Raw genomic sequence first — 27,887 nt, forward strand, 5'->3', positions numbered from 1 at the left:
CTCATGTGCGAGGTGCTGCAGAAGACGCGGATGGTCACACACACGTCTCTCAACTGCATTTACATAGAAACGCTAGAGTTGGTTCTTCACCCATACCAAGGAAGATTTTGTGTTCTCTAAAGTATGCAGTACTGTGCAGTAAACACAAGCCAGGCTTGAACTGGGTTTGTGTAAGATGAGCAGTCTGCAGAAAAGAGGTGCAGGAGCAAATTAAGTCTTCTTCTGGTACTGAAAACCTCCAGTCTGATCGTGATTAACTAATGGAAAGGTCGGAAACTACAACACACACACACACACACACAAACACACACACACACACACACACACACACACACACACACACACACACACACACACACACACGCAAGATTGAACCAATAGCAGCCTTTATGATGCAAGCTGAGATTGCATCACTCAGCAATAGAATGTCAGACTCAATGCACTCAATGGAGTGAGTGACGTCACTGTGACGGGTAGGGTTAGGGGTGGGGTTAGGTGAGCGCATTAAAAAGCATTGGATGCAGCTCAGATTGCACTGCACCAAGCCTGCAGCCAGACCACTCTCAATTGAACAGTTGTTGTCCACTGCCCTCGCTGTTATGATGGGCCTCCAGTCAGTGCTGAATTTTCATAAGAGATTACAGTTCAGAAGCTTACTGAGTCAATGCACAATTATTCTGTTGAAATAAGTTGGAATCAACCTTTGAAAGTTTAATACATAGTTAATTGTGTAAATTAAGTTTTATTTTTCATTATTCTGTTGATTTTGTACTTATGCATCACAAGAAGCCCTTTAGTTCTGAATGTGATTGTGAAAAAAAACACGTCTGCCTGTTCAAAACAAACAGGGATTTGGGGATTTGTTGATATTCCTGTTGGACTGTACCTGTACCAAACCCCAAATCTGTGGTACATACTGTATCATAACACCAGTGTACTGTTACACCCCAAATATAAATGTGTGCATCTTGTTGCATCATCTGAATGTAATACTCACTTTTTCTTCTTGCTTTTGCATTTGCAGCAGCAGCAAATCACACCAGCAATTGCAACAACAAGAAGCAGAACAGCAGCAGCAATAACAGCAACACCAGCAAAAGGTAATCCTAATGTACATATAACTGACACAACAAAGACAATATATTGTTATTATTATTATTATTATTAATATTATTATAATTATTATTATTATTAAGAGAGAGAGTTTGCTAATATTAATATTCCCAATATGACATTACAAGTCCTGCAATGTGACTAATGCAGATGCACACGTTGCAGCATTGATGCTTAAAGGATATATTGTGCAGCCCTCATTTTTGACATTTCATTTTGCAACACTTGCTGGTATTTCACGTTTATAAACTTACTTGTCATACTTTTTACATACTCGGTTTACTAAAAATATAAATATAAAAAACGTGAGTGTAAAATGTAACTAAAGGACATGAAATATGATATACAGTTGAGGTCTAAATTATTAGTCCCCCTTTTGAATTTTCTTTTCTTTTTTAAATATTTCCCAAACGATGTTTAACAGAGCAAAGAAATGTTCACAGTATGTTTGATAATATTTTTTCTTCTGGAGAAAGTCTTATTTGTTTTATTTCAGCTAGAATAAAAGCAGTTATACATTTTTTATGAACCATTTTAAGGACAAAATTATTAGCCCCTGTAAGCTATATATTCTTTCTGATAGTCTACAGAACAAACCATCATCATACAATGACTTGCCTAATTACCCTAACCTGCCTAGTTAACCTAATTAACCTAGTTAAGCCTTTAAATTTCACTTTAAGCTTTATAGAAGTGTCTTGAAAAATATCTAGAAAAATATTATTTACTGTCATCATGGCAAAGATAAAATAAATCAGTTATTAGAAATATTAAAACTATAATGTTTAGAAATGTGTTGAAAAAAAATCTTCTTTCCATTAAACAGAAATTGGGGAAAAAAATAAATAGGGGGGCTAATAATTCTGACTTCAACTGTATATAACACTATCTAAAACTATTTTCAATGAAATGCTTTTGATGAAATGATGCATTTACCGTTTGTGAATTAACACACAGGAAAACAGAAAAACACCTCTGAATGATTGAATCGTACAACACAATGACTGACCTCTTGGAATGACGGACACGGTGAAGGTCTTTACACTGACTCTGCCGCTGGTGCTGCTGATCTCTACTTCATATTCTCCTTCATCTTGGAATGTGCTGTACATGATGGTCAGACATCCAGTCTGATGATCCAGCTTCAGTCTGCCTCTGAATCTCTCAGTGCCATAATTGCATTGAACATCTGTACAGATATAACTGAGGTCTCCACTGATTACAGCGATACGAATGCCTTCATAAAACCACACAATTCTGTATTGTTGGTTGGTTTTAACACCAGTGTGTAGAGTGACTGAATCTCCTCTGCTCACAGACACATCATCTTTACCAACACCAGACACACCTGGAAGAAAAGCACAGTTCATTATTAGATCAACAATATCAAAACTACTTTTTGTGTGGTGTGACAGACATTTTTCTAATAATAATAATAATAGTAATAATAATAATGTTACTATTAGTATGATTTCATAATGTCATATATTATACCACTGAGATCTCCTCTGATTTCAGCTATTTTAATCGTATCATAATACCATCTGATATAGTTTTGTTGATTTGTTTTAACACCAGTGTGTAGAGTGACTGAATCTTCATATTTCACCAACACTTCTACATTTGAATCAACAGCAGACACACCTGGAGAAGAAGAAAAGGGCAGTTCCTTATTTGTGTAAAGACTTTTAAGCATCCAAAGCAACACTATTCCAGGAATATCTTCCCAACTGATGTACTTTAGTAAACAGATAGACATTTGCACATGCACATGGCTTTGTTTAAGGATTATGTGTTATATTTTATACTAAATTCACATGCACACCGTAGTGAAAACTCATTGAACTCCAACACTTTGTTTTACGAGACATCACCAATACACTGTTGGATCCAGAAAAACCTGAGTGTGCCTTTCACGTCAGACACTAGCAGAGTGCGAGGGATCATGGGATTGATCTTGACGCGAAGAGTACTATCACTGAGAGATGGCCAGACAGAGGCGGACTGGCCATCTGGCAATTCTGGCAAATGCCAGAAGGGCCGGACCAATTTTTTAAATGTGGGCCGGTCAGTTTTATATATGTATATATATATATATATATATATATATATATATATATATATATATATATATATATATATATATATATATACATATATATATATATATATATATATATATGTATACATATATATGTATACATATATATATATATATACACACACACACACACACATATATACATATATATGTATACATATATATGTATACATATATATGTGTATATATATATATATATATATATATATGTATATATGTATGTATATATATATATATATATATATATATATATATATATATATATATATATATATATATATATATATATATATATATATATATATATATGTGTGTGTGTCTTTTAGTTAATCATTTGGTAGCAGAAATGACTTATATGAAAGGCAAAGGCCTCTAGATTACGCTGATTTTACCAAAATAAAATAGGAGAAATAATGTACAGTATAAAATATAAAGTCATGGTGCAGTGGAAAAATAATGAATAATGTGTATGACTCCCATGAGCTTGGAAGACTGCATCTATACATCTCTACAATGACTCAAATAACTTATTAATAAGTTGTCTGAAATGGCAAAGAAAGCATTTTTGCAGGACTCCCAGAGTTCATCAAGATTCTTTGGATTCATCTTTAATGCCTCCTCCTTCATCTTACCCTAGACATGCTCAATAATGTTCATCTCTGGTGACTGGGCTGGCCAATCCTAGAGCACCTTGACCGTCTTTTCTTTTATGAACTTTGATGTGGAGGCTGAAGTATGAAAAGGAGCGCTATCCTGCTGAACAATTTGCCCTCTCCTGTGGTTTGTAATGTAATGGGCAGCACAAATGTCTTGATATTACACGTATGAAGCAACACTATTCCAGGAACATTTGATTAACTAAAGTACAACAGACAGATATTTACTCTGTAAATTAAGTTTAACTTTTGACATTCGCAGACATTCAGTTTGATACTCCTAAAAAATAAATTAATTGTAAATTTTTTAAATATCAATTTTAGAACTGTAAATATACTCAGTAAACTTAGCAGTTTGTTTCAGATTTGACTTGCAAATTTCTCAGATAATTATTATCTTTAATAAACAAGGGTGGTTTTACATACAATCTGTTTCGTATTTCACAGAACATAAACATTACTTAATAAAACGATTCACATGGAATAATACATGCAATTAAATGCATTAAAATAAGCTAAAAATACATTTAAGTTGCTTACATTCCCTTTAATGAACAAGGCATTAAACTGAACGTCTAATGTCAAATGTTAAACTAAATGCACCACGTTACGTCACTATATATGTTAAGTTGCTGTACAAAATTAGCATTTACAGAGAAACGTTTTAAACGTGTATTTATTCATTTTGACTGCTTATAATCGTTGACCAGGAAAGAAACTCGACGAACGACTACGATAGAGCAAAATAGTTACAGACAATGAACTACAGATAAAAAGATTGATGTCAAACTAAACTGTGACGTTTATTTTGACCGTTATTAGGAAAAGGGCTGAATAATGTCTTACCATTCTCGTGTAGACACAGCAGCAAAATGAGGAAAATGAAATGCTCCATGTTCAGTTTCTGAGTAAAAACAGAGTAGTAAGATGCAGATGTGTTACATTTATAGTGTTCTTGTTGGAGTGTGAAGTGATGAAATTATCTGAGACTGCTCCCACAGAGCGCAACATGTCATAACCTGAAAGCCACGCCCATTACGGGAAGATGCTGCCGCCTCGTCATTTCTGAGGAATGACAAAAACAAAAACTAATTCCGCAGTAGGTAGTGCTGTCGCCTTACAGCAAGAAGGTCGCTGGTTCGAGCCTCGGCTGGGTCAATTGTCAAAAATCCCCTTTTTTTGCTCAATATGATGAAACATTAAAGCATTTAGTTTGGGAGTGCACTTACTGTGTTTTGGGTTGACTTTTCCAACTTCATGAAAACAATTCTTACTTCCAAACTTTTGTATTTCCCCAAGAATTGTGTTGTTTGGTTACTCTCTGAATGTAGATACTTGTCATTGTACATTTATTATTAATTTATTTATTTTCGTCAAATTTTACATCCATATGTAAATTTTCAAAGAAACACCCTTACTTTTTATTATATGTGAATCTTTAAAAGATTCTAACAATTATATTGCATGTAAAACTCTTTCCTTGTGTAAATCATTTAAACTTTTAATTTGCTGAAATTTTATTTGTGTAACCCTTTTGTCACTTTGTTCATACTGTATCTTTCTAATATTCTTTCCTGCATAATAATAATAAAAATAATAGTAAAAAAAACGAATTCCTTGTTAACCAAACTTTCCCCATTTTGTGAAGACTTCAAATTATATGTAAATCTTTAGGAACAACCACAAAACAAAAAAGCACTGAAATCAAGTCATTCTCTGAATATATATATATATATATATATATATATTCTCTTTCAAAAACTATTTAAATATATAATACCAAAACATTTGAAGATTGTAATATATATGTAAATACATGCACATTGCTGTTTTACCACAATATTAAATGTGGTAAATTAACATGTTTAATATAAATAAAAAACTTATTCTACAACACAACATACATTATAAAAACACATTTTAGAGTAGTCCTTGATAGCCACATATATGTGTGTATTTACATCTGCAACACATGTTTAGGGCATTTGCTCATCTGTCTCCGATGGATATTAGGTAGATGTCTAGAATGTATTCATATTTAAGGCATCTTCATATTTATCTTATGATTTAGAATGCAACAAACAAACAATTACTTAAAATATGCAATCTGGGTTACTACAGGTTCAGTTTCCGAGATTCATGTTTTACTCACAAGTCTAAAAGTAACAACCTTACACTGATTATGGGACGTCCCAAGTGTGGTGTTCATCAATATGTCTCAGTCTGATAATGGGCTGTCTCACTGCTAGAGTTCATTGGTTGGTCATTGGACATCCTATTGTTAGCGTTCACCCCTGTATGAATAGAGGACGAGGCGTCATCATGATTGCCCTGCAAGAAAACAGATTCAATGAGGGTCAAAGACATAAACATGATTGAGGTTTTAAAAAAGTATTATGACACTTAATTTGCTGTCACATTTTCTAATCAATGATATACTGCATCTAATCATGTTTGACGTTTAAAGAAGATATTATTGGTACTTATAATTACTCTTAAATTAAGCTTGTTGATTTTATATTACTTTTCAGTTTAATTTATTTTGAGTTATGTTCTGCTTGGGTGTAAAAAAAAAAAAAACAAGTTCCTGATGCTATTCCAGCACTGAATCAGTTTGAATTAATGAATTTCACAGGAAAACAGGAAATTCAGATCTAATTCAGGCCGACTCACAACTCCAACATTACTAGTGTTGGGGCCGAGTCCACCTTTGGTCCAAGTCAAGACCAAGTCCTTAACCAGTAGAGTCCGAGTCCAAAGTGTCACGGTTGTGGTTAGGGAAAGGAGCGAGGACTCAGGTGCAGCAAATAATGGGTATTTATTTATAAAAAATAAAAAGCAAAACAGCAAAACAAACTACCCGAGGGGGAAAATATTAATAAAACAAATAAACAAACAAACTAGACTGGGCAGGCTGGCAAACTGGAGAACAGGACAAGACAGGAAACGATGACATCTGATGACGAACTGGCACAGGACAGCAAACATGAGGGGTTTATAAACTGTAGGAAATTAACACAAACGGATGAACATAATTAACTAATAATGGGTTAACAAGGAGGGTGGGACTAGACAATAAACGGGAGAGTGCATGACACAGAGACAACACAAGCCATGTGCTCGCATAACACAGGACAAGAACATGCAGCCAATGAGAGAACTCATTAACCGAAACCAACTAGACTGGGACGCTGGGAATGAAACACTACGCTGCATACAGACGAACACAAACACGAGTACAAGAGCGCGCGCGTCCGAGCGGGAGCGCGCACGCTCTGCGCACACCCACGAAGGCGTGCGCACACACGGAGACACACACAGTAACAGAAACAAGTGCTCGACCCAAGAAAACTTGAGCCGAGCACAACAGGACAGGACTAGACATGACTAGTGTCCGGATTCTGCCACCAAAACAAGAATTTACATGACCAGAGTGGCAGAACCCTGACAAAAAGTGGGTCGAGTCGCACTTAAGTCTGAGTCATTAACATCCAAATCCGGCTGAATCCAGAAAGTCATAAAATTCATTCATTCATTATTTTTCTCTCAGCTTCCCTCATTTATCATGAGTCGGAATGAACCGCCAACTAGTCCAGCATAAGTTTTCTGCCCTTCCAGGTGCAATACCAACACTCGGTCAACTAGATTGGATTTCATGACTGGATTTCATGACAGTGATGTTGTGAAAACAGTCGCGCAGGAAAACTTTGAATATTTTGCCTTCAATTTTATTACGGCCATATTAAAAAATAATAATAATACAAACAACTAAACTGTTGATTAAACAAAGTTTATGCATTTATCAATGAAGGAAATCCACAATTTGAACCTTTTACGCATGATCTTGCATTGAGAAATAGAGTCGGGTCTGGATTGAACAGCTTCGCAATCCGGATCTGGACCGGAGTCCGGATTTGAGAAGCCCTGGCCTAAAACAAGCGCTGAACGCATCGTTCTATGGCTCAGAGCCAAAGCGCAAAAGTTTGAATCTGGCAATTATTTGTGGATATATTGACACCAATATCAATAACAACACAGTAGCCCCTTTTACACATACACACCTTTCCGGAAAATTACCGGCAATTTTCCGGAAAGGTTGTATGTGTGAACAGGCCCTTTTCGAAAATACCGGTAAATTTGTTCTGGCTATTTTCCGGAAAGAGAAGTTGTAACATTAGCGGTATTTTGCCGGAATGCTGCGCTGTGTTAATGCAGAAGGAAGATTGCCGGAATAAGCGCGTGCACGTCTAGAACGTGGTGACGTGAGACGTCTGCTTTAGCCAATCACAACAGTCAGACGCATTTACGTCCGCGCGGTTTGTGAGAATAAAAACCTTTGAATATTTTTCCAGACACATTTAGCTGCTAGAAGTTAGTCAGATCACGTTTAAATGTTCTTCTTAATGCCAACTGTAAATAATCATCGATGATATGCCTATGATAAGCCGTTGTTTGTTTACCTTCAAGCTTTGCGTGTACCTGTGAAACAGCTTGCACATATTATGAACATCTCGACATGCGAAAGTGATCCTGCGAAAGTTGTTCACAATAATGATCAACCACAGAGTTTGTAATTTAGTCAAATGTTTACAAATACAAGCGCAGCCGTTTAAAGCTCATTTGTGGTGAATGATGTCAGAATTTACCGGTATTTTGGAATGGATGTGTGAATGCTCTTTTCCGGAAAATTTCCGTAACGTCCTCGCCTGTGTGAACAGCGTTTTTTTGAATATACCGGTAAAGTCGTTCCGGAAATTTTCCAGATATTTACCGGTATCACTGTGTGAAAGGGGCTAATATCTACACCAGGGGTGGCCAATCCTGTTCCTGGAGAGCCACCTTCCTGCAGATTTCAGTTGCTACCCATATCAAACACACCTGAACCAATTAATTAGGACCTGAACACATGTGATAACTACAGGCAGGTGTGTTTAATACTGGTTGCAACTGAAATCTGCAGGAAGGTGGCTCTCCAGGAACAGGGTTGGCCACCCCTGATGTACACTATGAATGAACATCGTCACTACGATATGAATATACAATTTTAAAAAATAAGCTCCTACCTTTCTTTATGTTTTCTTTCAACATGTCGATAGAAGTCGTTCTAGTTGGTTGAAGTGACTTGCAAATAAATTATCTATGATTTTCATAAGCAAAACAAATTATTGCTGATTTTAAAGGCATTGTCCTAGACCTAGCCACGAATTGTGTGATATGGCTATTTCTGGTTACAAGTTTAAGGAAAAGACAGGCTACCGCTGCCTGCCGGTGCGGTGCAGTGGCGGAAATAAATGCTGGCAGCCAGAGAGTTCGCTAAATTCTTGTTATAATTTCATGCTCTTATTTATTAATTTTTAATCTCTTTATTTGTGTTGTGGATGATGTGGACTTTACTGTACTCATGATATTTTCTGAGTCCAAAATGTCCAAGTCTAAGTTAAGTCCGAGTACAAGTTCACCTGAGTCTGTGAAAAGTCCAAGTCCAATCAAAATTGGAGTCTGGACTCGAGTCTGAGTCCAAGTTCAAGTACTCCAACACTAAACTTTACCCTCACAAGTGTGGAACAAACCAAACAAACCAGACAGGAACAGATGCTCACCGATGGCCAGTGGGTGAACCGTTATCACTGTGCTCAGTCCTCCATCCGATGGCTGTTTAAACAAAATCAGCATTAAACGCATTACTTAAAATAATTTATTCATAAAATGGAGCTTATATTTCAGCTCACCTTTTCCAGTTGCTTGGAGTTTTAAATAGAAAATCCCAGCAGCAGCTGCTGCAACAAACAGAACAACAGCACATATTCCTGCTACAACAGCTGGAGGAAGAGCTGGATCTGGAAATATAAACACAGATGATCATTATTCCTTTTGTTCAACATTTACACCTTTAAACTCTGGTCATCAGTTGTATGTTATTTCTTTCATCAGTGAATAACCTGGTGTGGTCGTACATCACAGTGCCAGGTTAAGAAATACTGCAGTGCTATTCAGGTGAAGCCAATCCTAATCCTATAATAAATATAATGTAATACAATATACAAGCAGCGACCTTCTTGCTACCCACTACCTACTGCGCCACTGCCTCGCCCTATATATATGAGCAATATCACATGAGTAGCAGTGCGATATGGCTGTATATCGGCACTGGTGGGAGGCGGCCACAGGTCGCCTGCTTCGAGTGTGATATTGCGTTTATACAACAGTTTGACGGCATAATTGTGTATATAAACACAAAATCCAACACAGAGAGTTTTAAAAACCCTTTTGTATGTGGAACTACTTTCTTCCACATTGGATTGAAATCATAAGCTGACAGTTAAACAGTTGAGCGTGCATCTTTTAAACTTTAGATCTGTAGTGTCTGCCTTTTGCTGGCTGTATGTGGGCGGAGTAATACATAAGTGTAAAGAGGCTGTAGGAGTTCTGATATTGCAGAATATTGCACGGCTATCAGCCAATCAGATTTGAGAACCAGACAGAACTGTTGTGTGTGTATATATATATATATATATATATATATATATATATATATATATATATATATATATATATATAGTTGAAGTCAGAATTATTCTGCCCCTTTTATTTAATTTTTTTCTTTATAAATATTTCCCAAATGATGTTTAACAAAGCAAGGAATATTTCACAGTGTTTCCAATAAAGTTTTTTCCTCTGCAGAAAGTCTTATTTTGTTTTATTTTGGCATTGTAAGGTCAATATTTTTACCTCCCTTTAGCTATATATTTTTTCGATTGTCTACAGAACAAACCACTGATATTCAATGATTTGATGTGATTGTACTGAAATTCCCATCGGGGAGTTGGTTCATTTTCACGTCAGTGAGTGAAGTGAGTGAATCTCCCTCCATCACAAACACTGGCAATCTGGCAATCAAACAAAAACATTATGTATGAAAAAAAAAGTGCTGAGTGTTTTTCATTGACCACAGAGAATTCATATGATTCATGTCAAGATTACAAGAGTAAAATATCTGTGAGACAGACAGATCTCGCTTGTTATTATGAGACCAAAGATGAAAATATTGAGAAATAATCATCACTCAGTAATACTCACTTGTTACAGAAACATTGAAACTCTTCACGGTGTTGAGGACTATCAGCTGGTAGTATCCAGAGTCTGTGTTTCTGATGTCAAAGATGGTCAGAGATCCAGTCTGATGATCCAGCTTCAGTCTGTCTCTAAATCTCTCTTTACACCGATAATCTTCACAAATTTTACTCTGATCTCCAGTGATTTCAACAATGGTAATGTTGTTAAAATACCATTTAACATCATCTTGTTGGTTTGTTTTAACACCCGTGTGTAGAGTGACTGAATCTCCCTCCTTCACTGATACTGGCTCTGCATCTGTATCAGCACAGAAAACACCAAAAGCAGAGAAATAAATATTCACATCACTTTTATTGTTATGTTTTTATGTTGATGTTTTTTTCCATCTTTCAAGTTATGAATATCTGGATCACATATCAACAGAACAAAACTAAGATAAGATCACAAACTGTGAATTGTGAGCATTTGCGATCCATATACTGCACCAGCATCTGTTTTTCAGTCATTTAAAACCATAATGTCCTTTTAACGCTATTTTTTATTGCACAACAATTAGCTTATCCAGCTTTTTAGAAGTAAAAAAAGAGAAATTATGGTTTAATTTATAAATATTATTTTAAAATTTGCATGAACTAAGTTGTTGAATGTTCAGCGTGCTGCTTGCACTTTTTTAAAATTAAAATTTTTCTTAAATTAGTTTGTAACCGGTTGCATATTATGTCGTGGATATACCCCTCTAATGCATATGCAGTCCTTTTTTGGCTTGTTTTCTCAGATATCTCACCTGTTTGCCAAACACTAGTAGTTACCTCCTTGGGAATGTCTGACACTGGTGCAATCTTGCTGTAATAAACTTGCCAGATGTGAAAGTTTGACTGGCTTAGCAACAGTAACCAAGGAAGGCAGGGCTTAGCAAAAGGTCAATTTTGGGTTTCCTCCAGATGCTTTTGATTTTGAGCCTGCAGCTAGCTCTCTGCAACTCTCACATGGTCGCCCACTGAAGCCAAACAGGGCTGGGCCCGGTCAGTACCTGGATGGGAGACCACACGGGAAAGCTAGGTTGCTGCCAGAAGTGGTGTTAGTGAGACCAGCAGACACTACACTGCTCAGTAAACGCTGTCTTTCGGATGAGACATTAAACCGAGTCATTAAAAATCCCAGGATGTAATTCGAAAAGAGTAGGGGTTTAACCCCGGCATCCTGGCCAATTATTATGATAACATAATATATGCCTTCAGTGATTTCCTGAAAATAAATACCTAAAAATAACACAACTGGAATAACTACAGCAGTCACAATCATCTGATCTCATATGAAGCAAGAGATCGCGATGACATATGATAAAGCGCTTTATGTGTAAAGCGCACTCAAAGCGCTTTACACAATGGGGGGGATCTCCTCATCCACCACCAGTGTGCAGTATCCACCTGGATGTCGCGACAGCAGCCATTTTGCTCCAGACCGCACACCACACACCAGCTGATTGGTGGAGCGGAGACAGGGATGAAGCCAATTGAATATGGGGATGGTTAGGAGGACATGATGGACAGAGGCCAGTGGGCAGATTTGGCCAGGATGCCGGGGTTAAACCCCTACTCTTTTCGAAGGACATCCTGGGATTTTAAACGACCAAAGAGAGTCGGGACCTCGGTTTAATGTCTCATCCGAAAGACGGCGCTCACTGAGCAGTATAGCATCCCCGTCACTATACTGGGGCATTAGGACCCACACAGACTGCAGGTTGAGCGCCCCCTGCTGGCCTCACTAACACCACTTCCGACAGCAACCTAGCTTTCCCGTGTGGTCTCCCATTCAGGTACTGACCGGGCGCAGCCCTGCTTAGCTTCAGTGGGCGTCCATGTGAGAGTTGCAGAGAGCTAGCTGCCGGCAACTTCATGCTTCTTGCATGTCATGTGTCCATACACCTGAACCAGCGAGTCAAGGCTAACTAGAAACTTACAGACAAGTGTGCTGAAGCTGAATAAAGCTAATTTGATCTACATTTGCTTTACAAGAGCAGGATTGTATACTCCTGGCATGGTTTACATGAATTTGGAATAGCGCTTTTTATTTGTGCAAAGAGTTCTCATAGTTTAAGACTGAGCATAGTCTGAGTAAAAGTAACTTGGTGGGCACTAACCATTAAAACAACAAAGATATCGTGAGGTAAAATGAAAATGAAGGATATCGAAGAAAAAAAGCAGAGGAGGTGCCATAACTAGTGTCATTTGCCAGGGAAGTGAACCCATGATCCTGATCATACTTCTATAGGGGAAGATGTCAACGAGATCTAAAGGTTTAGTCTGCTTGCCATTCATGGGTGGTTTTGGACCTGCGGACAGCCACACACCTTCCTATGAAACACCTCTGCCTTTTTCAGTAAATGCTCTTTTACTTAACTGTGGTTCACCTGGAACTGGCAGATGACACTACTAAATGAGCACTGTTGGATGAGGAGGGAAGGTCTAGAGCAGTGTTTCTCAATCCCGGTACTTGTGACACTCCTCACTGCGCATTTTGTATGTTTCTCTTTTTACTATAGACACCCTGCAAAGTGGACTCCACAGGATATTCCACTATGATTTCATTTTGAAGGGAGCATCTAGGTATCCTTCAATTGGAACTTTAGCGAGTGATAGGAGAATTCATATTTTATTTAATTATGGAGGTATGTCATGTGTTACATCCTATGATGTATTTAGGTAATAAGTTGTTGGTGTGAGTGGCAGCTTATTGCTCTTCCCTTTTGTTTTATTAATCGCTCTCTCTATCTCTGTCTCTCTGCCTCTCTCTCTCTCATTGAGCAGCGTTCCAAACCAGCCGCACCTGTTTTCAATCAGAGCAAATCGGATCGGTTGCTGTTGATTGAGCTTCCAGGCTTTATAAAGAGGCAGAGCGGCAAAGCACGGAGAGAGTCCCTGTTTTCCCTAACCCAGTGATTTTAGTGTGATAGAAATTTTGTTGGATATTTACAACTGTGAGCTTGTGAAACTTGTGAGATTATAGTGTGAATAAGTGTGACGTGTAACTTTATGTGAAAAGTAAGCCGTGTAGAGAGACAAGTGCTGATTTATTTTGGGTTTATCCTTTAAGTTTCCTCCTTTTTCTGGATTTAGCCCAATGACTGTAAAAAATATGGACGACGCGACAGCCCTTTTTCCCATTGAACGCCTTGAGGGCAAAACGCCTGCTTGACAGGCACAAACTGTCGCAAAAGACTGCTGAAATTGGAGCCAGACATGCGCAGAAGGATTGTCTGATGGAGCCAGAGGAGGAGCCGCGAAAATGAGCAGAGTCGAGCTTCCAATCAAACGCTTTATGTAAAATCAACTACGCCCCCCGAACTTCTCAGCATGCGTTTGCTGTCATATCAACACAAATGGATGTAATAACGTTAACAAATATGAGGGTTTTATATATTCAATCGCGCCAGCTCCAGGCCGCAACACATAACTTACTCGCGGCGTCGCTGGCTGATTCCGGCTCGCATGCGGCAGCGCCTGCTCGCTCGGCCGCCGCATCTGGCTCGATTGACTCGGGCTGGAATTGGGTAGTGAGTCCAGGCATCCGGAGTAGGTCCAGCAGAGGTAACATTAGTCAGTCTGAGCTCTAAGAGATAAGTCTCCGGCAGGCGAGAATCTAGCCGGAACTGTGTTTTGCTATCTGGGTGGCTAGGCGTGTATCAGCAAACTAATAAAGCCCGAAAAAAGCCCTGAACTTAGCGAATAAACAGTGTTCCACCAGGATCATGTATGTCAGAAACTATAGTTTACTGCTGAACTCATTTTGTCATGGTAAAATAACACAGAAATCGAATAATAACACTTCAGTCTCCTGCCGAAGCTCAGACGCCGCGCTTTGAGAAACTGTCAATCACAGCTGTCAATCACGATGACACGCCCAGCATTAAATTACTGCTAAAAACAAACTGTTTACAAAAATGAAGATCTGCACCTATTTCAGCACAATAACCAGTGCCTTAATCGACCAGAACTATCTTTCGGGACATTTTATTGCAAGTGTAATATTTTTTTTATTTGGGCTTAAGTCTCCTTCATTAACATGGAGTAGGCGGGCTTTATGACTTGTACTGCAGCCAGCCCCCAGGGGGCGATCTAACGGCCGAAACCTTCACTCAAACGTAGGCTTGCGGCACACTTGATTTAGCCAGGTTGTGGGGTAAGAGCATCGTCATTGATTTTGAGTTTTCTTTATATATATATATTAGGAAATCTAGAACTTTTTGTCAATTTAGGAAGCTTTTGTTTTGTTGGTTATTTTGGCCTTACCCTCTCATAATGATTTTGGTTAGGATAATTTTCATTTACGTATCTCTTTGTTTTTGTTTACCCTGTCTGGAAATGTAAAAAAAAAATTTTTTTGTTATTATTATATCTAAAGTGAACGTATGCTGGGATAGAGAAAAAGGAGATTCTCCACGCACATTATTAAATATTAATTTATTATTAATTCGATCCAATTAAAATTTGATATATATATATTTTTTTATCCTAATTAATTTTTTTTGTTACTTTTGTCTCCGTTCCCCTAGAAAAGGGACTAAAATGTAACACATGCATGCTTCTTTATGTAAGAAGACACTGCAAGCAATGTCGTTTTGTAAATCTGTGAATGAATGTTCAGAAGTGAAATAAAAGTTCTCGTGCTCTGGTAGAGAGAAATGAAGGAGAAGGTACTAAGGAATAATGTAGGGACTCTGTCACTCAGAGCACAGTCCGTGCATGGAGCTCTTCTGATGAGCTGGTTATCTAAATCAGGTGTGTTAAATAAGAGAGACATGTAAAATATGCAGACGCAAGGACTGGGATTGAGAAACGCTAGAGAGGAGAAGAAAGAATCGCCGGATACCTTTGACAACGGTCAACCATGCAGATTTATGGGAGATACCGATAGAATTGTCCACCAAGCAAGTATACTGCCCAGCATCCTCAAGCGACACATTCCTCAACTGGAGCACTACTTCTATCTCCTTGTCGGTGGTGCTGAGGTCAGCCATCTGGAAGAGAACGAGAAAAGCAGACCCGAGACCCAGAGGGGAAGGGATGAAAAAGCTTGAAGAGATTAGGGGAGACATTGCATCTGGTGCTCCTAAAGCACAGAAATCTTTTCATCACCTGTAGAGAGGCCAAAAATCTCTTCCCAGCACCATCACCCTCAATCTACCTTTAGGCAAGCCACATGTAAATTCCCTCCAGCAAGACCCAATCTATTAATTGGGCCGACAGGGAGTTTCCACGGCATTATGGGATAGGAAAAACCCAAAAGATTGAGATAAACCCCAAATCAAAAACGCCTAGAGATCATTTCGAAATAGCCTGTGGTCAAGTGGCTGACTGATTTGCTTCTCCTATATAATTGGACACTTTGCATACATATTCGTCGCCCACTTCTTCTGAGATATTGTCAGCACCTAAGTGTCCGAGCCATTGAAGCATGAGTGCTGAGGACAACAAGAGACCAAATGCATGACATCTAATCCCAATACATGGTATCCTAGGGGTGTACTTACACCAGGGTATCCAATAGGGGTTGGAATCAAAGGATAACTCACGATACAATATTTTGCCCCTGATAATGACATTCTGTGATATATGTGATCCTACGATATATTGATACATGACAAAAAAAAAAAAACCTCCACGATAAATCACCATATTTTTAAATAAAGGGGGAAAATGTATCCAAAGGTTATAAGATGCATTTTTTGTCACTGATGTAGATGTGAGAACTCTTTCTGTGGTTGTCTGTGTTATCACCTGTTTATGTTTTGCTTTACTCCATGTCGATTTTATTGCTGCGTTTCTGTGTTGCGATCACATGTTTCATTGCCCAACGCCGATCAGCAGCGGTTAGTTTCCGCACCTATATCTGAGCGGCAACTCTTTGCTTTGTTGTATAGGAGTATTTCTTATGCATATACTTTTATTATGTAATCACTATATAATCTGCCACTATTAAAATAAAGATTCTTATTAAAATACACTGTTAAAACTTACAGAAATACATTCAAGTGATGCAGAGGAAAACACACAGACATGCAGGGCCTTATAATTGACGAAAACACACAGACATGCAGGGCCTTATAATTGAGGGCCTAACGGCCTTGAGGCATGGCAGGTCATGCGGCGAAGTAAGAACATTCAGACTACATATGCAATACATTTAGACACATGTATGTATTGACCAAGACAAAAACAACCCTCGACAAAATAGCATATATAAGGAGAATCATTCAGAAAGTATGGAAACAACATGATCATGTGCAAACACATGATGGTAAGCACATGCTATATGACCTTTAAGATATGTAAAAACAGAAAAACATACAGCCATTAATTAAAAAGCTAGGATCCTATTGGAGCTGGGAAATGTCATAATGCTAAACCACTTCTCATGATGACTATGAGAAAAAACTGTATATAAACTGTGGGTTTTTGAGCATTGGTAGGAGAGAGATCGATCGACCAACTCTGCCGTAACATGAAACTGCTTCAACTTAAGAACTTCGAAGACCTCAGCTTCTTTTTTCGAAACCTAGAAAATGTTTGTCGAGATCCAGCACAACTTTCCACAACAGTTGTCAGTTCGTTATTGTTTGTTCTCTTGTTTCTCTTGTCTTGTCTGGACTCTCCTTTGGCGTTTTGCTGGATTAAAATGGGAGTCATACATGAGTTAAATTAAATTCATTCAACATTGTGCACTGGAGAGACCGCACGCGCCGTGAACCTTCGTCCACCAGTGGATACCATCATTGGACTAACTGGCTGGATCTTACAAGTTAAACAAAGATGCAAACTCCTCACTGCACTTCAGCTGCCAGCTTTAGCAAACCTCCTAATTTGTGCAGCACATGGAATTTTACGAAAATTGATGAGCGTCAAAAGTGGTAAATCTGTTCAACAAGATATTCGGCATTGTGTAACTGTGTCCCTCAACAATGTAACTAAAGAAATCTACACTGCACTGGCCAAGGTTGCTTCTCTTCCTGTTTTCTTCAAAACAGTTGCATTGATGACACTCATCAAGTGTGCTTGGAAAGTAAAAATGCAACCTGAGGGCAGGCTGTTAAGGGAGAGGGGAGGGGAAACAACTGTGGCCAGTCACAGATCAAGGCAACCATGTACACGCTTAAACATGTGGATCACCAGAATTAAGCATTCTGACTGCACCTCAAGTTGAAACGTTTACCTTTAGTACGCGCACGTAAGGGATTCCGTCCGGTCCTTCTTGGCTTCCGTTTACCCTGATGTGTTTGATCCATTGGATGTAAGATTGAGAATCGTTTATTACTTTGCACACAAACTCTACGTCACTGCCGACCATGGCCGTTCGGTTTGCAGGAAGTCCAGCGTATAGGATGGGTCTCTCAGGCGATGACTCTGCAATGTGCACAAAGAGAGGAGATGGTTGGATTTAATGGACCATTTTCACAAGACTGTCATGACGTGTTTATCAGTCATCAGCATCTTAAATCCTTGAACGTTTTTAATATTTAGATTTTTTTTTTACATATGAACAATTATGTGTTTTTATGTATGTATTATATCATCTTTACAGGCGAGGCAGTGGTGCAGTAGGTAGTGCTGTCGCCTCACAGCAAGAAGGTCGCTGGGTCGAACCACGGCTCAGTTGGTGTTTCTGTGTGGAGTTTGCATGTTCTCCCTGCCTTCGCGTGGGTTTCCTCCGGGTGCTCCGGTTTCCCCCACAGTCCAAAGACATGCGGTACAGGTGAATTGAGTAGGCTAAATTGTCCGTTGTGTATTAGTGTGTGTGAATGTGTGTGTGGATGTTTCCCAGAGATGGGTTGCGGCTGGAAGGGCATCCGCTGCGTAAAAAACTTGCTGGATAAGTAGGCGGTACATTCCGCTGTAGTGACACCAGATTAATAAAGGGACTAAGCCGACAAGAAAATGAATGAATTAATATATCGGGCTCTATTTTGACGGTCCATGCGCAGAGCGCAAAACGCAGGGCGCAAACGCTTTCAGGGCGTGTCAGAACGCATTTTTGCTAATTTACGGACGGGAAAACCTGATTTGCGCCAAGGCGAATGGGCTAAAAGGGTTGAGTTTATTTTCTTAATGAGTTATAGGTGTGTTTTGAGAATAAACCAATTAGAGTCTCATCTCCCATTCCCTTAAAGACCCAGCTGCGTCGCGCCAAGAGCGCATCCGCTATTTACAGGACGCAAAGTAAGTCTAAGTGGAAAAAATTAGCATTTCACAAGCAAACAGTTAACAGTTGACAGTTTTTTAACAAAAAAAACTGTTAAACAGAGCATCTACTGCGTGAGAATGAGAGATAATGGAACTACTTTCACATTCGCTCTTGGATAGGGAAACCTTTACACACAGACATCAATTAGTCTATAAATAATTAATTTTGTTTGTTAAGCGCAAAGATTTGTTTCAAAACTATTTCTAAATTCAGTTCTAATTTCTAGCAAATGAATAAATGAACAATAATGACCAAGTGTGGTCAAAATACTGAGTTATTTCCAAATACACCTGCCATGCCCCATATGGTCTAAAACCTGACAGGTGGGCAAATCTAAGCTTGTTTTTAATAAAACAAATATAAATATGGATATATTAAATAATACTGCTAATAATAATAACATGTTTCCTGTGTTTTTATTAACATTATTGTCCCTTATCAGGTATGAAATATTGAAATCGTTATCAAAATGTGTTGAATATACTTTAGAGATATAAAAGCAACAAGTGTCATCTATTAAATGAACCTGATAGTGTATATTAATATATATAAGAGTTCGTATTAACTGTATATATATATATACGCTCTGCACTGTAATTCCAACGGCAACAGTGATGATTTAAATGCCAACTGAAGAAACGGTCAAGTGAATGTATATTATATGTATCAACATAACAACTAACAAAGGGACTATTGTTACAAAAGTAATTATAAAGTCACAAAGTGCTATTATTTCCCATAGTTGGTTACAATGTATATATAAAGAGAGATATATGTGTAGGTCGGTTATATGCCTTTGTGTGTGTTATAGAATAATTAAACTGTGAATAGTTTATTTAGGAAGAATCATATAATTACTTTATAGTAATTTATAACAGTAATGTGCAGGGAATATGTATGTGATTATTTTGTGATATGTGTATATATATAATATCTGTGAAGATGTTTACATATGTTGTTCTACAATGTGAAAGTATACTTTTAAGTGCATTCATTTTAAAAAACAATACACAGACTCTGACGTGAAGCAGCAGCAGCTCCGTGTTTCCTGTGTTTTTATTAACATTATTGTCCCTCATCAGGCGGTGAGGGCGCTACACCAGCGGTCCGCCTCAGAACGCCTTCCTTTTTAGACCAGAACGCCTATGGGCGCACAAATGAGCGCTAATGCATTTGCTATTTAAACAGCGTAGCGCAACGCCTCAAAACGACTCTTGCGCCAAGCTGAAACTACCAATAGACTACTGCGCCGTGTCTTGCGCCACACTGCGCCGGGTGTATGATAGGGCCCATCATCTTTACATCAAGTAACAAAAAACAAATTACCACGTATGAAAGGTGTTTCTAATGCAGCGTCTATGGGGGCAGGACAGTAAATTTGACGTTGTTTTCTCTTCTGGCTGCAGTTATAAGTCTCACACTATTTCTTTCCTGCTTCTAAAAGTCTTGATAACACCATTGTGGAGTTTTTCTTTCATTATTTTAGCCAATAGGATTGTAAAAAAAATTATATGTTGTACTCCCATTCACTGCGCTCTGAGTTAGCCAACTTTGACAACTTCCACTGCTGAGAAACCCGGAAATGTGAAGAGTCTATTGTGATATTAATTGCTAAAATGTCAATGGTTAAAACTGAGTTGTTACTGACCCCATACATCCAGCTGATAGGTGTGGTTGATGCTCCCGTATTCGTTCTCCACCAGGCACGTGTAGTTGCCCTTGTCTGAGGGCACCACCGACTCCATGACTATGGCCCATGTGTTTTCCCACAGCTGGGAATGGATAAAAAAATTTTCTTAAAAATAACACATTCACAATGTTTACGTGCATAATTCAATAAGTAAATCTCTCAGGCCCTATTATGACCTAATATGAACATGCGTTTTCACAGTGATCCAATCACAATGGGGTATACGCACAACAGACTTTTAATTTTCAGTCAGCCATCCTGATCGATTCTGGTGAACTGTCAGGCCATAACAAAACTGCCACATTTAAAACTTGTTTTTTCAAAAATCTGATCTTCACTGTTCGATTGATATACAATATAAAGTAGGTATCAGACCAAACAAGAAACACTGCATTAAATTACATTGTTTCGCGCCATGTCTTAAAAAATGGAAATGTATACAGTATTTTCAATGTTTCTGACGGCGCTTGCTCTTACTGCAGTCTCACAAGTCTGCATGAACCTAAGACTTTAAATTCAGTATGTTGGTTGTGGAAAAGAGATAGAAAGAGCTCGGCTATGCAGAAACCATTATTAATCAGAAATCTAGTGAAGATAGTGTTATGTTAGGAAATGCAGTCTTCAATTTACAAACAGTCGGCAAGTACCAAAGAACAGATGTAAGACATTGATCAAATGTAGTTTTCAGTCACGCTCATGTAAGTCATATTCGACTCGTTTAGTTTTGCCTTCATTCATTTTTGATTTCCGTCTTGTTTTATCTTCCCCATGTTGACAGTCAGTTCAAAACATTTTACTAGTTATTTCGCAAGATGGTTGTATTCAGACAAAGCCCGTTTAAGTATTTTATAGTCTTTTATCCAGATTAAAGTGTCATTTAAAGACTTAATCAGTTAACTACAAAAGCTGGAATAATTAGTCAAATTATTTTGTAACTGATTTGTTGTGTAAATTAAAAATATACAGTAAATATTTCTTAAGGAGGCTAATAATTATATCGTTCATGTCTTACCCTCAATGTAAAACTGTGGGAATGTTTTTTTCAATTAAGAAAAATGAGGAGCACTGCTCAGATATTTTAGTTAATGGAGAAGTAATAAATATTGTTGATCATTTTAAATATTTAGGTATAATTATTGACTCCAATTTAAATTTTAAAAAACACATTAAGAAGGTTTCCAAAAGTGCTAGAGCAAGCCTGAGGATCTGTAGAAACATTAGGCATCAGTTACCTATGGCTGCTGCTAAACATTTTATGAATACAATGATTTTACCTCATTTATCTTATTGTGCTACAAGCTGGTCGCATACGAACATTACAACATTACAACCATTGTATGTTATATATAAACAAACTGTTAAAATTTTAGCTAAAAAGCCAAGGAGCTATCATCATTGCAAATGTATTGCACAACAAAAATTACTAACATTTGACAGTTTCTTATTTTATGCTGATGTGTGTTTAATGTATAAAATATTTCATGGTCTTGCACCACCACCCCTCAAACAATGTGTAATTGTCGGCAAGGACAATATAAGACAGACTAGGTCATCTGTTAGAGGTGATTGTTCAGTTAAACTTAAGAGAACTGCTTTTGGACAATCAGTTTTTTCAGTTAAAGCAGCAGAAAGATGGAATAAAATACCAGTGTATATGAAAGAGAGCAGCACTTTTAATCATTTTAAATCTGTTCTTAAAATCCGGCTAAAACAAAATCAAATATGCAGCCACTGATTTGATTTCATTTTATTGACAATGATGTATTGTATTTATTGTACTGTAAGTGTATATTGTATTTGTTATAAGTGTTAAATTTGTTACTTCCTGCCCAGGGACTACAGATGTAAATTAGCTTTATAGCTAACTCTGGCACAACATGTCATGTTGTACATTGTCCCTGTATAAATAAATAAAGTAAATAAAATAAATAAATAAAATAATACTGACCTTATTTTTTATAATTAAAAACTTGTTTTATTTACAAAATAAGCAATAAGAAATAGGACTTATTATGACCCCAGAATAATTTTTTTTCTAGGAAACACTGTGAAAAATTTCAGAAACATTATTTTAAATGAATGGCAAGGCAAAATAAATTGACTTCAACTGTAGGCCTATCTGTTAAAGTTTACAATGTGCCTTGATGCACTTGAATGTTAGAAATGTGTTCTCCTACACCAATACAAAGTTACTTAACAAATGAACAAGGAAGATTGTTTTGAGTTTAAGTTATTTAATTATCTTGTTTATGAAGACTGCAGAGTGATGCATGAAAAAAATGACCCACAAATAAGTTAAGTATTTTGTGATATATGTTACATGCCCACCAAAAGTACAAGTGGCCCCTGCCCGCAAATGATCAAAGGAAATATATCAACGTCACTTAAATATATAAAATACATATTGATGTTTACTTTTTGACAAACTTTTGTTCAATTAATATTTTTAAAAATATTTTGTCAAATAAAAGATTTTTCTAGAGTCATCAACCATAATTTTGTGGCTCAAAAGTATCGGTTCAGGCACCGTTTTGGCACCCGTATCATTTTAAAAGTATCAATTTAGCATTAGTATTGAAATAAGACCAAACGATACCCAACCCTATTCGTCGTGCAATATCAAATTTCATTAAAACATCACTCCCACCAGTCCTTATTTAATACTAGCATCAAATAACTCAGTTTGTCACAGGGACATGAATGAAATGTTCCTGAATGAAAGTGAAAATGCCGAAATTTAATTAAAGCCGAAAATAAAAAAAGGAACACCCGAAACGACATGAAACTTCAGAGGAAACTCTGTCTAGCGCGGTGACGTAATAATGTTAATGGATCTATGTGCTATAACATGTAAAACTGGATCATGAAGAAACATTCAAAAAGCAACTCATGTAAACACCCTGATTATATAATAATCTTATATAGATTAAGGGAAATCGTTAGATCACTGATGAACCCTAGAAAAAAAGTTCTCTAATTTTGAAGACAGCTTTTCCGCAGGTTAGTAATAAGCTGATGTAATTTTAATTGCTATATGCAAATCTTGCATTCATGCTAACAACCAAATGATCAAAATAAATATATTAATGCAATACAAATATATAAAATATGAACTGATGTTTACTTTAAACTTTAATTATATAGTTCAATTAAAATTATTTTTAAAAAAAGTTTTTTTTAAATAATTATAAGGCTCAAAAGTGTTTGTTTAGACACCGTTTTGGCTCCGGTACCTTTTTAAAAGTATCGATTTAGCACCGGTATTGAAATAACCCCAAACGATACCCAACCCTACTGATAATCATACAGTGTAGCCGCCGGTGCGTTGGTCACTGTTGAACTCTTTTCCATTCTTCAGCCAGCGAAGTTTGGGATTTGGGTTTCCTTCAGCTTGACATTGGAATTTCACCGTTTTGCTGGCCAGCGCAACATGCACCTTTCTTCTCATCTTTTTAGGTTGGGTCCAACGAGGCGCCATCGCTAGAGGGAAAATAATGGGGTAATTATCTATAAACAATGCACTGAGGTTTGACTATCAGATTACAAAAAAATAAACTCCGTTTATTAGGGAAGATGCATAGGCCCTATTGGAATTGATCTGTTTATTATTATCATTATTATTATTAGGCAGCACAGTGGCTTAGTGGTTAGCACTATCGCTTCACAGCAAGAAGGTCGCTGGCTCGAGTCCCGACTGGGCCAGTTGGCATTTCTGTGGGAAGTTTGCATGTTCTCCCTGCCTTCACGTGGGTTTTCTCCGGGTGCTCCGGTTTCCCCCACAGTCCAAAGACATGCGGTACAGGTGAATTGGGTAGGCTAAATTGTCCATAGTGAATGAGTGTGTGTGTGGATGTTTCCCAGAGAAGGGTTGCGGCTGAAAGGGCATCCGCTGCGTAAAAAACTTGCTGGATAAGTTGGCGGTTCATTCCGCTGTGGCGACCCCAGATTAATAAAGGGACTAAGCCGACAAGAAAATGAATGAATGAGTTTGCATGTTCTCCCGTGTTGGTGTGGGTTTCCGCTAGGTGCTCCGGTATTCCCTACAGTCCAAAGACATGTGCTATTGATGAATTAGATTAACTAAATTTGCCATAGTGTATGAATGCATGTGTGAATGAGTGTATGAGTGTTTCCCAGTACTGGGTTGCGGCTTGAAGGGCATCCGCGGAGTAAAACATATGCTGAAATAGTTGGTAGTTCATTCCGCTGTGGCAACCCCTGATAAATATGGGACTATGCCAAAGGAAAATGAAGTTAAATGATTATTTTTTAGGGACCGCACACCGGTGGTGCGTAGGTCCTACTAGAATTGCTGTGTTTATTATTATTATTATTAAGGACTAAGCTCCAAATGTGCTTGTTCCTATTGGAATTGCTCCGTTTATTATTATTATTATTAAGGACTAAGCTCCAAATGTGCTTGTTCCTATTGGAATTGCTCCGTTTATTATTATTATTATTAAGGACTAAGCTCCAAATGTTATTGTTCCTATTGGAATTGCATCGTTTATTATTATTATTATTAAGGACTAAGCTCCAAATGTGCTTGTTCCTATTGGAATTGCCCTGTTTATTATTATTATTATTAGGGACTAAGCTCCAAATGTGCTTGTTCCTATTGGAATTGCCCTGTTTATTATTAGGGACCGAGGGTTGACCAAGTAAACACATCATCAACACATTAATGAAGAGATTTAAATGTACAAGAGTTTCTTTCAACATAATGACTCACCATTAAAAACAATGTAGAAGATCTTTTCTCTGCTGCTGCCGCCGGTGCTGTTAATCATTATCTGATATTCTCCTCTATCTGTAAATTTGGTGTTTACGATGGTCAGAGATCCAGTTTGACTGTCCAGATTTAGTCTGTCTCTGAATCTGTAAGCACCTCCACCACACTGAACATCTGTACAGATATAACTGAGATCTCCACTGAGTTCAGCGATGCGAATGCCTTCATAAAACCACACAATTCTGTCTTGTTGGTGTGTTTCAACACCCGTCTGTAGAGTGACTGAATCTCCCTTGCTCACAAACACATCCTCTCTATCAACACCAGACACACCTGGAAGAAAAGGGCAGTTCATTAATAGTTCAATAAAAAATTTTTACAAACGTTTACAACTTTTAAAATATTTATATATACAGCTGAAGTCAGAATTATGAGCCCCCCCTGAATTTTTAGCGCCCGTTTTTATTATATACATAAAGATATTCTATACAGCTTAAAGTGACATTAAAAGGCTTAACTAGGTTAATAAGGTGAACTAGGCAGGTTAGGGTAATTAGTCAAGTTATTGTATAACGATGGTTTGATCTGTAGATTATCGAAAAAAAAAAATTAGCTTAAAGGGGCTAATAATTTTGTCCCAGAAATGTTCTTTAAAAAATTAATAAATGCTTTTATTCTAGCCGAAATAAAACAAATAAGACTTTCTCCAGAAGAAAAAATATTATCAGCCATACTGTGAAAATTTCCTTGCTCTGTTAAAAATCATTTGGGAAATATTTTAAAACGAAAATAAAAATTAAAAAGGGGGCTAATGATTCTGACTTCAACTGTATATATTATTTTATTTTGACAACTAATTTGTGTTATATAACATCACACTAAGTCCAACAACGTTTAGTCTTAAGGTATAAAACTATAAGCAAACGACCAGTGCAAATTGTTTTTTTTGAGGATTATTTTTCTCGTTAAGGGTCAAGGCTGTTTTTAGAGATTATTCTTTTGTAATATTTCATAAATCAAACATATTTAAATGACTTAAACTCTAGTATTGTCACCTAAATGTTCCAAACAAATGTCACACCTATATAAGTTTATACAATGTACCTATAGGTACATCTTAAAATCTATTTATCATATAATTTTAGTATTTTCCTCCTACATTGTATCACACTGCATTTTATTGGCTTTTTATTATTCTGTCACTATTTCATTTGCTTTCATTGTGAGTGTGTCTGTACTGTGTACATGCATTTACTGCACTGGAACCTGCTGTGCACCATAATACACATATAAAACATTACTGAAAATAAAAACCTTTTTGATTCTGGGAATATTCTCTATTATTCGTTCTTTACTATTTTACATTGAAAATTGTACATTTAAACATTTAATTTCAACACATCTAAAGAGAACGTATGTCCGCACAATATTTGTTTAAATGGTTATTCAGTTGAATCAAAGAAAAGGCAAATGTTCATTAACGCTAATAAAACTTACTCATTTGTAGTTGGCTATGATCATGCGCTTGTACGCATTCATTGCTTCAGGGGTTGCTTATGAAAGGCGACGATCGACGCACAGTATTAATGTAAAGAAAGTGGGATAGAATGGTAAAATAAGGCAGAATTTCGGCAAAACGGGAGGGTTTACGTGAGGGAACGCAAAACTTTGCGAGAGAACGCAAAAACTTAGAAATATATATTTTCCTCCCACCCATTTTTTTCTTTCACCCATTATTTTTTTTCACCCAGACAATTTTTTTCTCCTCCACTACGTCCCTTCCGGGGTTCCTTAGACTTTTTAAACTTGACTGCAGCTAAAACTACAGCTCGTTCAACTTTAATTTTTAACAAGACAACAGAAACACGACAAACAACTTGTGGAGCAGAATAACTTACAAAAGCAAAAGTCTTACCGTTCTCATGTACCACTAAACACAGCAGCAAATAGAGTGAAAGAAAACGATGATTCATGTTCATTTTCTGAACAATTATGAACTTTGATTCCGCGAAATAACGACTAAAACTGATTGAAACGACTACTTTACTAGTTAGAGTGAAGGTAATGAAACTCTCTCCATCCTCATAGTCGCGCGCTGTAGTGGGCGATGTCAGAGGGCGATGTTTTCATACAAAAGAAAAGTCTCTTTCATCTCAAACTTTTAAAGCCTAGATTAAATGAAGATGGCCAAATGAGAACTTTTCTGTCATAAACTACAGCAAAACAAATGGTCAAAAGTAATAGAAAATAAACCCTGCGAAAAGATAAAAAATGGAGAAAAGT

At 37.3% G+C, this 27,887-nt stretch overlaps 1 protein-coding gene across 1 annotated transcript; it reads right to left on the reverse strand.

The window, feature by feature from the left end:
- Positions 1 to 5,697: 5,697 nt before the first annotated feature.
- On the reverse strand, positions 5,698 to 27,703 carry fgfr1bl (fibroblast growth factor receptor 1b, like). Its single transcript, XM_692962.10, has 10 exons — positions 27,520 to 27,703; positions 25,605 to 25,937; positions 24,180 to 24,352; positions 20,831 to 20,954; positions 18,154 to 18,344; positions 15,814 to 15,961; positions 10,948 to 11,241; positions 9,600 to 9,707; positions 9,471 to 9,522; positions 5,698 to 6,201 (listed from the first exon to the last, which is right to left on the reverse strand). The coding sequence occupies exons 1-10, from the start codon at positions 27,581 to 27,583 to the stop codon at positions 6,159 to 6,161; spliced, it is 1,530 nt and encodes a 509-aa protein (XP_698054.5). The 5' UTR covers positions 27,584 to 27,703; the 3' UTR covers positions 5,698 to 6,158.
- Positions 27,704 to 27,887: the final 184 nt, after the last annotated feature.

This window comes from Danio rerio, chromosome 22, assembly GCF_049306965.1.
Source record: "Danio rerio strain Tuebingen ecotype United States chromosome 22, GRCz12tu, whole genome shotgun sequence".
NCBI classification, from domain to species: Eukaryota; Metazoa; Chordata; class Actinopteri; order Cypriniformes; family Danionidae; genus Danio; species Danio rerio.

Coding starts and splice junctions, on each gene's coding strand:
- fgfr1bl (XM_692962.10), bottom strand. CDS start 27,583: ATGAACATGAATCATCGTTTTCTTTCACTCTATTTGCTGCTGTGTTTA. Junction 24,353..25,604: donor CTTCTACATTGTTTTTAATG/GTGAGTCATTAT, acceptor TTTTCCCTCTAG/CGATGGCGCCTCGTTGGACC. Junction 15,962..18,153: donor CTTACGTGCGCGTACTAAAG/GTAAACGTTTCA, acceptor GTTCTCTTCCAG/ATGGCTGACCTCAGCACCAC.